The sequence below is a fragment of the Gorilla gorilla genome, chromosome 2, assembly GCF_029281585.2.
Source record: "Gorilla gorilla gorilla isolate KB3781 chromosome 2, NHGRI_mGorGor1-v2.1_pri, whole genome shotgun sequence".
NCBI lineage: Eukaryota > Metazoa > Chordata > Mammalia > Primates > Hominidae > Gorilla > Gorilla gorilla.
Window position 1 is genome coordinate 141,627,424 of NC_086017.1, and position 14,579 is coordinate 141,642,002.

Consider the following 14,579-nt stretch of genomic DNA (forward strand, 5'->3'; position numbering starts at 1 on the left):
TTATCCACAGCCTTGCCAGCATCTATTGTTCCCTGACTTTTTAATAATCACCATTCCGACTGGCATGAGATGGTATCTCATTGTGGTTTTGATTTGCATTTCTCTAATGATCAGTGATGTTGAGCTTCTTTTCATATGTTTCTTAGCCACATAAATGTCTTCTTTTGAGAAGTGTCTCTTCATATCCTTTGCTCATTTTTTGATGGTTTTTTTTGGGGTTTTTTTCTTGCAAATATGTTTAAGTTCCTTGTAAATTCTGGATATTAGACCTTTGTCAGATGGGTAGATTGCAAAAATTTTCTCCATTTCTGTAGGTTGCCTGTTCACTCTGATGATAGTTTCTTTTGCTGTGCAGATGCTGTTTAGTTTAATTAGATTCCATTTGTCAATTTTGGCTTTCGTTGCAATTGCTTTTGGTGTTTTAGTCATGAAGTCTTTGCCCATGCCTATGTCCTGAATGGTATTGCATAGATTTTCTTCTAGGGTTTTTATGGTTTTGGGTTTTATGTTTAAGTCTTTAATCCATCTTGAGTTAATTTTTGTATAAGGTGTAATGAAGGGGTCCAGTTTCAGTTTTCTGCATATGGCGAGTCAGTTTTCCCAGCACCATTTACTGAATAGGAGATCCTTTCCCCATTGCTTGTTTTTGTTAGGTTTGTCGAAGATCAGATTGTTCTAGATGTGTGGTGTCACTTCTGAGGTCTCTGTTCTGCTCCATTGATCTATATATCTGTTTTGGTACCAGTACCAAGCTGTTTCAGTTACTGTATCCTTGTAGTATAGTTTGAAGTCAGGTATCATGATGCCTCCAGCTTTGTCCTTTTTGCTTAGGATTGTCTTGGCTATATGGGGTCTTCTTTGATTCTATATGAAATTCAAAATAGCTTTTTCTAATTCTGTGAAGAATGTCAATGGTAGTTTAATGGGAATAGCATTGAATCTATAAATAACTTTGGGCAGTATGACCATTTTCATAATATTGATTCTTGCTATCCAAGAGGATGCAATGTTTTCCATCTGTGTCCTCTCTTAATTCCTTGAGCAGTGGTTTGTAGTTCTCCTTGAAGACATCCTTCACATCCCTTGTTAGCTGTATTCCTAAGTATTGTATTCTCTTTGTGGTGATTCTAAATGGGAGTTCACTCATGATTTGGCTCTCTGCTTGCCTATTGTTGGTGTAAAGGGATTCTTGTGATTTTTGCACATCGATTTTGTATCCTGAGATTTTGCTGAAGTTGCTTATCAGTTCAAGAAGTTTATGGGCTGAGATGATGGGGTTTTCTAAATATACAATGATGTTGTCTGCAAACAGAGACAACTTGACTTCCTCTCTTCCTATTTGAATATCCTTTATTTCTTTCTCTTGCCTGATTGACCTGGCCAGAACTTCCTATAATATGTTGAACAGGAGTGGTGAGAGAGTTAGCCTTACCGTTTTCTCCTGGATCCAGTCTCAAGTGGAATTTACACTTGCAAAGCCCTACTGATATTCTAGAAATTTCTAAATTTTTAAAAAAGTATTAGCAGGTTAAATCTCTATAAATCCGATTTTTCTCTGTAGAGTATATCTTTTTAAAAATTACCCATGATCTTTCCTCTTGTGAAGTTAGATAAAATGGATAGAGTTATTAGTTGCTCACATTCCCCTATTTTATTATTTTTAATAGTTTTTTATATTATCATTTATTTATTATTATATTATTTAGTATTAGTATTATTTATTAGTTTTATTGCTGGCAGAGACCCTCTGTCTACTATAGATTGATTTTTTTCCTTCTCTGCCACATTATTCCAATCAGGAGAGAGAAATAAAACAACTTTCTGACCTAGATTTTCAGCTACTCCTTCATTTCTTGGCTCCCATATAGCAATCTCCTAGGGAAAAAAACATTGTCTATATTTGCTGTCTCCAGTGCCTCTCCTAGCATTCTTTCTTGAGATAATCCCAGTCACATTTGGATTCCTACTACTCTCCTGATATTGCTCATGTCAAGGTCAACTGTGATCTTCATGTTTCTGCACCCAGTGGTTGATTCTGTTGATTCTGTCTGCAGCTCCCTGGACTTATTTGCAGTATACAACATTGTTGATCTTGCCTTTCTCTGGGAAACATTTTCTTTTTTTGGCTGACTTTTAGTATACCTCATCTTCCTGGTTTTTCTCTTACCTCATTAATTGTCCCTTCTGAGTCTAATTTTCTGATTCGGCTTCATCACCTTGGCCTCAGAATGTCGGTGTTGCCCAAAGCCCATTCTTTAGCCCTCTTCTCTATCCTTATGCAATCTCTTGACACTCTCATCCAGACTCGGGGTTTTAAATGTCCTCAATGGTATGTCTATCTCTCATCCAGACTGCATCCTTGAACTCTAGATTCATACACAGAGCAGCCTATTCAATACTTCCACTTGCATGTTAATGGATATTTCAAACTTAACCACATCTAAAATGAAGCTTCTAATTTTTTCCCAAAACTTGTACAACGTACAGCCCTCTCCATCACAGCTAATAAAAATCCCATTCTTCTACTTGCAGTTATCTATGATTCCTCATCTCTTCTTATATCCAACATCTTAACTTTAATGTGTGCGTATATATGTGTGTTTGTGTGTGTTCGTGTATACAAAAGTGCATATATGTACATATATACACTAAAGAGTACATATGTGCAATAAAGTATATTAGTACTTATTAGTAAATATAGCATTCATTTAAGTACTAGTATTAAGTATTGATATAAGTACTAATCTTGGTATTATTTATAAAAAATATATATCCAGAATTTGACCACTTCATAGTGTCTCTATCTTTGACACCTTGATCCAAACCACCATTATCTTCTGCCTAGACTGTGCAATCACCTTTTCCTTAGTGGCCTTGCATTCATTCTTGCCCTGCTACAGTCTGTCTGAACACAGCAGCTAGAATAATCTTATTAAACCCCCAGGTTACTCTTCTACCTGAAACTCTGCAATTTATCATTTCTCTCAGAATTAAAGCTAAGGTCTTTACAATGGCTTGCAAGTCTCTAAATGATCTACCACCCAATCCCTCTTAGTAACTCTCTGATCTCAACTTCTCCTTGTCTTGTTCTCTCTCACTCCATCCCAGGCACGCTGTCTTCCCTGCTGATCCTCACACAAGCTAGGCATTCCCCCCGCTTCCCCAGAGCTTTCACCTGGCTATTTCCTATGCCAGAAATTCTTTTCTCCATCTTCCCTCTTCTTTGAATTTTTGCTTAAATGTCATGTTATCAGTGGGCTCTACTTAAATGTTATCCCAGATATTCCCATCCCTATTATCCTGCTTTGTTTTTTTTCTATAAAAAGTATTACTTCCCAACATACTAAATAATTTACTTTTTTATTATGTTGATGATATAGCTTTCCCACTAGAATGTAAGATAGAGGGGTTTTTTTTTTTTGTTTGCTTTTTTGTTTTGTTTTGTTTTTGTGAGAAAAGTCTCGCTTTGTCACCCTTGTTGGAGTGCAGTGGCACGATCTTGGCTCACTGTAACCTCGGCCTCCTGGTTCAAGTGATTCTTCAGCCTCAGCCTCCTGAGTAGTTTGTATTACAGGCACATGCCACCACGCCCGGCTAATTTTTGTATGTTTAGTAGAGACGGGGTTTACTATGTTGGTCAGGCTAGTCTCGAACTCCTGACCTCGTGATCCACCTGCCTTGGCCTCCCAAAGTGCTGGGATTACAGGCATGAGTCACCACGCCAGGCCAAGATAGAAGTTTTATCTGTTTCATTTATTTTCATATCCCCAGAACCTAGAACTACACCTATAACATTGTAGGCATTCAATAAATATTTGTTGAATGAATGAGTGAATGAATGAATGAATGAATGAAGAGCATGGGGTTTACTCCTATGAATAAACTTCCTTGGTTTACCAGGTCAACATCTAGTCTTTACATGTGGGACCAACAAGGTCAAATACAAAATAACACCCAAAGCATCCAATTTAATAAAAATAGAGAGTAGGAATGTAGTAAATAGTTTCTAAACATATGGCTGGAATGATTATAAATATTTTCCAATGTTGATTCAGCACTTTACAGAAAAACAGAGGGTTTGGATTTTCTAGCCCTTTAATTTGCTCAGGGAGAAAGAGAAAAAGCATGAACATCTTTGTTGATGGAGAGATAGCCTCCTCACCACCTGGGAATGATAGATTTCTTTCATAATAAAAGTGTCTGTTTTGCATGGTGCCTCACATAGAGTAAATGCCCAATAAAGAGTTATTGACTCACTGAATGAATGAATGAGTGCTGTATATTGCCCATTACAGTGAGTATTAAAGTATTTTAAAAAGTAATCAGGAAATAAGAAATCAGACAGTGTACCACCAGGAATTTTGAATAAAATTCTGTCCATTGCTTTTTGAAATAGACTTTTAAGTGGAATATGTGATTGAGAGGGTCCTCTTGACAACTGAGAGATGTGCCTTCTTCTAGATAGAGTGGACTGGAAATAGTTGGGATCACTACCCACGGAGGCCAAAGGAAGCTTGGGAACGTACAACTTCTGCAGGGCCCAACTTCAAAAGCTGGCATGTGGTGTATAATCAGCTGGTGCATAATCAGAAGTGTGTACAAATTTAGTCCAGAATTGCAGGCTTGGAAATGAGAGATTTTAATACTTGCCCCAGTGAGTGAATCTGGTCAGGTTATCTCATGGCAGTTTTCTCATCATAATCTAGGGATGATGATACTTGTTCTATAGATACTTTTTGTGTTATGTTTGGGATAAGCAGGGGATTGTGTGTGTGTGTGTGTGTGTGTGTGTGTGTGTGAACATGCACTGAATGGAGCAAAGAGCTATAATGCAAGGTAATAGTGATTAGTTGGGTGTTTTTTAAACTAATCCTTAAAGTGGCTGCACAATGGTTTCCTAATAGTGACTAAAAACAATGAGCAAACATGCGTTCACTTCTTTTCCAATGCAGTTTGACAACACTGGAACATTTCAGGTGATTCCAGTTCCTCCAGATGGGGAAAATCAAACATTAGAAAGACTTCGGCGCTGTACACTTTGCTATGGTAAGACCAATGAAGAGAATTGACTGTGCTGAAGAGCTTAAATGCCTTCTAGATGAGTTATTGAATGTGGTTTTATCCAGAGATTTCTATTTTTAATCATAAGTTCTATTTTCAGTTTTCTAGTTTTTCAATACCATATGTCATGGTTTCAGTCTCTGGAATGTTTGGAGTTTCCATAGAATGTGAAAATTGGTTTAGAAAATTATCCCAACCAATGTAGCATTTCTTGGGGACAATTGGGTAGTTTGTATCAGAAGTCTCTAAAATATCAAAAATATTTCCTAAGTGAGCTTGGACATGACTTGTACACTGCAGGTATCTGTGCTACCTACATCTGCTTTCAACAAAGCCCTTCCCTTATTGTCTGCTAGTGCCCGGAGAAGTACCGGAACACTGAAAATTTCTCATTAATTTAAATTATGTGAGATCAAAGAGATATTGATCAAATTATAATTCTTGGTAATTAGTCACTGAGTCACTTGAAGATCTCAAACAAGTGTCTTGTTGGGTCAGTGTTGAACCAATGATGTGTCTCTCTGTGTGTTTTCAGATAAATGTTTTCCAAATGCTTGCATTCGAGAGGCTTTCTTACCTGAAGATTCATACATGGATGTAGCCTTCCTCATAGACAATTCTCGGAATATAGCAAAGGATGAGTTTAAGGCTGTGAAAGCCTTGGTGAGCTCAGTGATTGACAACTTCAACATTGCTTCAGACCCTTTAATCTCAGACTCTGGTGATAGGATTGCTTTGTTGAGCTATTCTCCTTGGGAAAGTTCCAGGAGAAAGATGGGTACAGTAAAAACAGAGTTTGATTTCATCACTTATAACAACCAACTCCTAATGAAGAATCACATCCAGACTTCCTTCCAACAGCTAAATGGAGAAGCAACAATTGGTCGTGCCCTACTGTGGACCACTGAACATCTTTTTCCAGAAACACCCTATCTAAGAAAACACAAGGTCATCTTTGTGGTCTCAACTGGAGAAAATTATGAGAGAAAAGAATTTGTAAAAATGATGGCTTTGAGGGCTAAGTGTCAAGGCTACGTCATATTTGTGATTTCTCTGGGCTCTACACGTAAGGATGACATGGAGGAGTTAGCCAGCTACCCACTTGATCAACACCTGATACAGCTTGGGAGAATACATAAACCAGATCTGAATTATATTGCGAAGTTCTTAAAGCCATTTTTATACTCGGTCAGGCGTAAGTTATTATTTCATTGTTTGTCTTTGTTTTAATAAGCTAGTGTTTGTTAATATTATAGTATTGATAACCTATTTTTGTGTCTATAGCTAATCTAAACATAATTTATGAGTTAGATGGTGAGATAGGGGCAGGAATGGATCATTTGCTGGTTATACCCTGTTTATATCCTGGTCACAAAATGGTGAGGCCTGAGGCCTTTTTTTATGATAGTGTGTGTTTTAGCCAAACTCTCAGCACTAGAAAGCCACAGAGTGACTAGAGGTCTTATGAATCACATTTGCTCAAGAAGTTCTAGCAGCAGTTAGGTGATTTCAGAAGAACATTCAAGTAAAAGTTTTACTTGCTATACCTGTTTTATTTCCAACTTTGGCACACCCTGGAGACCTGTGTGAGGATGTGAACATAGCAAAGTCCTGGGCACACACATCACCCAGGAATCTTGTTAAAATGCAGGATATTCTTACTGAGGATATCTAGGGTGAAGCCTGAGATTCTACATTTCTAACAGATACTGCAGTAATGTCAATGCTGCTGGTTCATGGATCACATGGCTCTAGGCCAGTGCACTACAAAGGGTTGCTCACTGGATGAGTGCCAGGCTACAAATTGATGTGTGAAGAAATACACAAATTGAGAGTAAACATCTAGAAACTTTTAAGGCAATTTGACATTGATTGCTGCAGCGTACAGTTGCATGACCAGTGGACTCTGTCTCATTGAACAGGATGTAGACCAAAAGTATCAGTCTGCAAAGAACTAGAAATAAGAATACCTTGTCCTCTATCACAGATGGTTTGGGAAAATGCTCTTCTAGAGCAATTGTTCTCAATATGGCACAATTTGCCCCAGGGGACATTTGGAAATGCCTGGAGGCATTATTTGACAGTCACAACTTGGGGATGCTACTAGTATCAAGTAAATAGAGGTCAGGGATATTGCTAAACATCCTACAATTCACAGGACAGACCCCCCACCACAACAAAGAATAATACATCCCCAAAAGTCAATAGCACTGATGTTGAGAAACACTTCTCCATAGTATCCCACAGAATCAGAGCTGAACCTTTTCTTTCTGGAAATCTGACAGGTTTAGAAGTAAACTTGGCTGGAATTAATTCCACCACTCTACAATTCCAGTTTCCTTGCTATTCAAAGGATCACCCCACAACACCACAGTGATAATGTCTTGAGCCTTCACTCTTCATTGCAAGGAGAGCTCCACCTTTCTCCTGTGATTCATATTCAATTAAAGAATCCAATAATTGCCCTCTTGGTAACACTGTTATTTCTTTACATCTAAGATGCCCTCAATTGTATAATGTAAAGGAAAAAAATGTTTCCAATTAAATTTTGATACCAACTTTCCTATTAGAGCATTTTATTTTATAGCAATTGAAAGAGTTCTTTTGGATGTATAGTAAATATATCACTCCTGTGCATGCATAAAAAGAAAATCTATGTGAAATAGGCAGGTTAAGGCACTCCTAAAACAACTTCTTATTCAGAATTTGACTCTTGTGAGCTACTTCTTGGCTCAGAGTCATTGGTATCCATTTTTTTCTATGCAATTTTGTTCTTTGTGCCATTAAGATTGATGATTATGCAATATTTTTAAAAGACTATAAAACAACTCAAAGTTGGTCATGCTGGGCTGTTAAGTGGCTTTGCAATCATGTAGAAGTAGCCTACTGTTGACTTCCAGCTGGGAAGTGTTAAACACACCCAATTTGCTGCCTTCCCACAACCACTTGGTTTGTAGGAGTGAAAAGGCTCCTCTGCTGGTATTTATGGGAATGTTTTCAAACTGCTCTCCCCAATTCTACAAGTTTTGGTGCTGGCATGTTTGCTGTTCCCACATGCACAGGCAATGACTACTGCATCACAATTCTTGCCCACCCAACAGTAAGTGTCAGATGCAATTAATCAGAAGATATATTTTCATTTTAAAGAAATAGAAAAAAGGAAAAAAATGCTTATCTTAGAATTTGAAAATGTGATTATTATAAAGCTACAGACGTTATCTGAGATATTTTCATAGATCCTTGGATCATTCAATGGCTGAAGGCCTTCTTTAACTAAAATCTTTTATTTTCCAGAATGGGACAGGGTAACATACTTCTCCATATTCCAAAATTTATGGAACAACATCAGGAAGGGGATAAATAGGCATATTATTTAGACCAGTAAGGTAAAATCTTGTCTGTGATTCTTTTCCTCATAGGAATCAGTATTAGTGGGTGCAGAAGCACAGAAATGATATCAGTATCATGTAATGAAACATTACCTTGTCTCTGTTTGATCTGTTAGCGTAAGTCTGGGTGAAAAACCTTTGATGAATCAGAATAGAATATCTCTTAGATTATGTTAGCCTGAGCATGTGAAAATCATGTGTCCCTGCATCACAACTAGCTCTTAGATGAACAATTTGAGGAGGTCTGTTTTCATGACTCTGGTAATCCTTTGGCTGCTAAAACACTCTGAAATCAAATTTTGAGTGCTATTTCTAACTGCTGTTTTCTGTTTTCACCCCAGCCAAATTTTGCTGAAATATGTTAGTGACATTATATGCTTCAAGAGGATTCCTGTTGGGATTCTCTTTACCTAGGAAACATCATTTCCAGTTTTAAAATCTAACTATAACTTTGTTCTCTCAATAGGGGGATTCAATCAGTACCCACCACCGATGCTTGAGGATGCCTGTAGACTCATCAGTTTAGGAGAGAATATTCAAAATGATGGTTTCCAGTAAGTTAGAAAGCTCTTATATTTACAAGTGACTGCTAATTGGCTGATGGGAGTATAACTGGTTAATAACACTTTATTAGGCTGATGATGCTAACAAGGTCTCTGAAGTAGACATTTTATGTATTCCATTTTCCATAGCAGAAATTACATATCAAGTATGATTTCCAATTTGTTTTTATAACATCATAAGCTTTATTACAATTTTGCCTTTAAATTCATGGTTTCTTCAGAAATTCCTGTATTGAAATTTACCCCAAAATAGAACCCACAATTTATCCTCGATCCACCTCAACCTCACTTCTCATTTCTCCCAACCATGAGTTCTGGTCACACTGAACTCTTACCTGCCTTGTGTGAATTATTCCATTTCACACTGCCTGGGACTCTTGCTCCATTCGGTGAAACCCTAGGCATCTTTCATGACCCAGATTGAAGCCATTTTAGAGGCCCACCCTCAGGGGTGCATTCTCTTTCTCAGGGATGTTCCTTGCTGAGAAAAAGAATTCAGCGATATTTCTCCCATTTGCTTTTGAAAGAAGAGAAATATGGCTGTGTTCTGCCCGGCTCACCAGCAGTCAGAATTTAAGGTTACCTGTCTTGTTCCCTGAACATAGCTGTTATCCTGTTCTTTTTTCAAGGTGCCCAGATTTCATATTGTTCAAACACACATGCTCTACAATTTGTGCAGTTAACACAATCATCACAGGGTCCTGAGGTGACATACATCCTCCTCAGCTTACGAGATGACAGGATTAAGAGATTAAAGTAAAGACAGCCATAGGAAATCACAAGGGAATTGACTGGGGAAGTGAGAAGTGTCCATGAAATCTTCACAATTTATGTTTAGAGACTGCAGTAAAGACAAGCATGAGAAATTATAAAAGCATTAATTTGGGGGAACTAATAAATGTCCATGAAATCTTCACAATCCACATTCTTCCGCCGTGGCTTCAGCCGGTCCCTCCGTTTGGGGTCCCTGACTTCCCGCAACATCTCTCCCTTTCTTTTTATATAAATGTGCCATGGTGATGAAGGCTTAGTCATTCTCTCGATTTTGAGGCAGGATTCTTTGACTGGTCCAGCACACTAAAAACAAGCCGATTAAACAGAGAAACATAATTCCAAAATTTACTACAGTGGAGCCCCCAGTAGACTTAATCCAAGTCGTGGGGTTTAATCCATAAAGATTTTCTGCCACCTGATCTAACACCTCAGCTCCCGGCACGATGGATAAGTGAGCTTGAGAGCATTCAAAAATTTGTTTTTTAAATTTAGTTATGTCCAATGATAAGTTATCTTCCCTACCTAGAAGGTGTCCTTTGACCATTTCCCATGGATGATCAGTCTTATTATAGGAATACGGGGTGATACAGAAATCCGAAGTATTCCAATCACACTGCATTTGCATGCGATGTTCAAGACTCACTACCCGATCTCCAAGCCAAATAACAGACTGTCGTAAATCATTAATTTGATTTGCCAATTTTTGATCGATGCCTTGTTGAGAATTCCACATTTGGGTGGAATTGGCTTGCCAATCATTAACAAATGAGCCGTTTGAATGGATTGGTGTAATGCCATTCCGGCAGTGGTGGCCATTGCAGTGACTGTAATTAGGCCCATGATAACAGCGATTAAAGTGAAAACAAATCTCTTAGATCTTTTTAGAATTTGCTGTAACACTTCATTAATTAAATGTATTGAGGGGGAGGATTCCCAAGGTCTGGGCAAAGTTACCGGAATCCAGATTCCTTCTCGAGCTCGATCCAACATTACACTTTTCCTGGAGTCAAAATGGGAGTTAATACAAGTGTATAAATGACAATTAATGCATTGGACAGTTTGATTATTCGTCCAAATTTTGATATTTCCCACTAACAGCATGTAAGGAGGCTTAACACAGCTCTGTATGGGAACAGTCAGGTTGGAGGTAAGTAAAGCAGAATGTCTGGATCTATGTTGATACTGAGAGAGTGGGACGGTAGTGGGAACAACAGACAGAATAGTTTTCCCTTCCCATACTCGCAATCCAGACATGGCAATTGCCAATTTCCGAAGTTCTGGGTGTTCTGGGCTCAGAATGGGGAGTATCATATGAGGCCTGGGGCGGGGGGGATAATACCTTTATCTTCGCATTTTAAGGGAAAGAATGAGCTGAACCTCCTATGCAAAGTAGAATGATGATTCTCGTTCTCCTGATAAGAAATAAAATAAGTAGCCTCCAGGCATTCCCTTCTGCCAGAGGAGCAATTGTTTTTTAAATAGCCCTTTGGTGCCCAGTCTATTACTAAACCATATGAGTCATTTTTTAATATTACTGCATGTGAGTTAACACAATCTTCCCAAATTAAAGTTTTAGATGGGCCCTCAACTTTAGATGGGCATGGTTTTCCTGCAGGTTTATATTGAAAGTATGGGGTATCTCCCATTACTCCTCCTTTCATTTGTTTTAAAGGAGAAAGGGAGAGGCCAGAGACCAAATGTCCCATTTTATCTGTAGCTGATCTTTCCGGAAGATAAACAGCTCGGACTTGAGTTTCTAGATGGATACAACTAGGTGCATGTCCGAGGCACAGAGCGGGGTATTTATAACCCATGGTAACATTACATGCAGTGCCTTCTTCTCCTGGTTGAGCAGGGCAACGGTCATCTCTTGCTCCAGGCATCCACACACTATCGTTAGTGTAGATTTCTGCAGGAGCGTCTATCCAGGTGAGAGGTCGAATAAGTGGAGGAAAAGGCACATAAGCCCAATAAGAATAATTATGTGTAGCAGGTAAATCAGTGTGAGAGGAAACTGGTGAGACAGAAAGTATAAGGAGGAGAATCATTAAATAAAACCTAGTGTAAGCGAGATTCAGTGCTGAAGGAGGAAGAGAAGAACAGAGGGATGTTATTTTCAGGCTAATAGAAATGGTGAAATTTTTAGGTGTGTAAGAAGAAAAAGAAAGGTAATCAGGAGAAGTGGGATTAGTTAGATCGGTCTCCATTGCCATCAGGGAGGACTGATTTAAACCCATTGTGATTTGGTGTGCCTGTTTTTGTGGAGTCGGCACAGATCTCACCACGTCTGAGGGCAGTCTCTGACACAGACGTCTTTTCTCTGTGGTTTTCATTGTCAGTATTCACCCGAAGCTTGAGTCTTCTGGTGGGTACCCAGACAGGGGATTGATGATCTCCTGGTGAAACACAAGTATGTCATCTTCCCCACGTTATAATTGTTCCAGGTTCCCAGGTATTGGTTTGGGAGTTTTTCCATAACACTGGCTTGTCTTCGTTTAAGGAGAATTTTTTGCCTGTATAATGGCGTTTGGCTGCAGTTAGAGTATTATCTTTAGGAACATTTAAAAAAATTAGAGTAAACAATGCCAAATGTAATTGGGAGTGGGGAGTGGTTAAATCATGTTTTGGTTGTTCAGACTGTTTGGACAATTGGGTTTTTAAAGTGCGATTGGCCCGTTCCACCACAGCCTGTCCCTGAGGATTGTAAGTGATTCCAATAATATGGGAAATTCCCCACTGTTGCATAAATGAATCAAAAGCCTTACTAACATATCCAGGGGTATAGTCTGTCTTTATTTGATATGGAAGCCCCATAACTGCAAAGCAAGAATACAGATATTTTTTAACATGGGCCATGCCTTCCCCTGTTTGGCAAGTAGCCCAGGTAAAACCTGAGAAGGTATCTACAGAGACATGCACATATGACAGTCTGCCAAAGGAGCTAACATGAGTCACATCCATTTGCCATAAAGCATTAGCAGTTAGGCCTCTAGAATTAACACCAGGTTCCTGATTTGGAAGTACAAAGACCTGGCACTGAGGGCAGCTGTGAACAATAAACTTAGCCTGTTTCCAGGTAAGAGCAAATTTATCTTTTAATCCAGCGGCATTGACATGAGTGAGATTATGGAACTCCTGAGCTTCTTGGGTTGTAAAAGAGACCAAACAGTCGACTTTATGGTTACCGGCAGACATGGGTCCTGGTAAAGTGGTATGAGATCTAATATGTGTAATATAGAAAGCGTGTCTATGTTGGCAAACCGCCTGTTGTAACCTTGAAAATAAAGAAGCCAATTGAGAATTATCAATATGTTTGATAGTAGCAGTTTCTATATTTTTAGTGGCATGTACAACATAAGTGGAATCTGAGACAATATTTAAAGGTTTGGGGAAATCCTATAAGGCAGTAATCACAGCAATTAACTCCGCCTTTTGAGCAGAAGTATAAGAGGTAGAAATAAGTTTGTCTGTAGGACCTATATAACCAGCATTGCCATTACTGGAGCCATCAGTGAACACTGTAATGGCCTCAGGAATGGGCTGATCCTTGGTTAATCGAGGAACCACCCAAGACGTCATTTTTATAAAATCAAACAATTTGTTTTTTGGATAGTGATTGTCAATAACGCCAATAAAATCAGCCAAGTGAATTTGCCACAGTACGGAATGTTGAAAGGCAGCTTGAACTTTGAGCTGATTTAAAGGAACCACAATTACATTTGGATCAAATCCAGAAATTTGAAGTATTCTGCACCGAGCCTGTCCAATTAATATGGCTATTTGGTCTAGATAAACACACAAAGTTTTTGACACAGAATGAGGAAGAAAACACCACTCCACTAAATCATTATGTTGAACTATTAGTCCAGTAGGGGAGTGTAATGAAGCGAAAACCAGAAGCTGAAAAGGCTGAAACGGCTGTACTCTGGATAACTGGGTGGTCTGGATTCTTTCCTCTATGAATTCCAGTTCTAGTAAAGCCTCAGGGGTCAAAGTCCTGGGGCTGCGGAGGTCGGAATCTCCCAGCAGCAGAGAACAAGTTAGACAGCACATAGGTCGGAATGCCTAAAGTAGGTCTTAAATAATTAATGTTACCCAAAAGTTTTTGGAAGTCATTTAAAGTTTTTAAAGGATCTCTCCTAATTTGAATCTTTTGAGGTCGAATGCATTGTTTATCGACCACCATTCCTAAATATTGAACAGGAGTGGTCTGTTGAATTTTATCCTGAGCGATGTGTAATCCAGCCTCTGTAACACAGCGGCTCAAAATTTGGTAACAGTCAATTAATTCTTTATCAGTGGGGGCAGCAATTAAAATATCATCAATATAATGAAGAATATAGGCCTTGGGAAATTGGGCTCGAACTGGTGAAAGCACTTGTCCAACATGAAGCTGGCAGATTGTAGGGCTATTTAGCATTCCCTGAGGAAGTACTTTCCATTGATAACGAGCTGCAGGCTCCTGATTATTGATAGATGGTATAGTAAAAGCAAATTTTTCACAATCTGATTTATGTAAAGCAATATGAAAAAAGCAATCTTTAAGATCAATAACTATGAGAGGCCAATTTTTAGGTATTAAAGCAAGGGCAGGTATGCCAGGTTGGATGGCCCCCATAGGTTTAATTACAGCATTAATGGCCCTTAAATCGGTTACCATCCGCCATTTGCCTGATTTCTTTTTTTCTAGAAACACAGGAGAATTCCAAGAGGAAAGAGAAGATTCCACATTTCCAAGTTGTAACTGTTCAGAAACCAATTGAGTTAAAGCCTCCAGATTTTCTTTAGAAAG

At 38.6% G+C, this 14,579-nt stretch overlaps 1 protein-coding gene across 1 annotated transcript in view; it reads left to right on the forward strand.

Moving 5' to 3' along the window:
- The window catches only part of COL6A5 (collagen type VI alpha 5 chain), a 131,872-nt gene that overhangs the window by 89,329 nt on the left and 27,964 nt on the right, over positions 1-14,579 (forward strand). Inside the window, exons 35-37 of the mRNA XM_063704176.1 lie at positions 4,953-5,046; positions 5,597-6,256; positions 8,917-9,004. Of these exons, the coding sequence (XP_063560246.1) occupies positions 4,953-5,046; positions 5,597-6,256; positions 8,917-9,004 (842 nt within the window). The remainder of the gene's footprint in view (positions 1-4,952; positions 5,047-5,596; positions 6,257-8,916; positions 9,005-14,579) is intronic.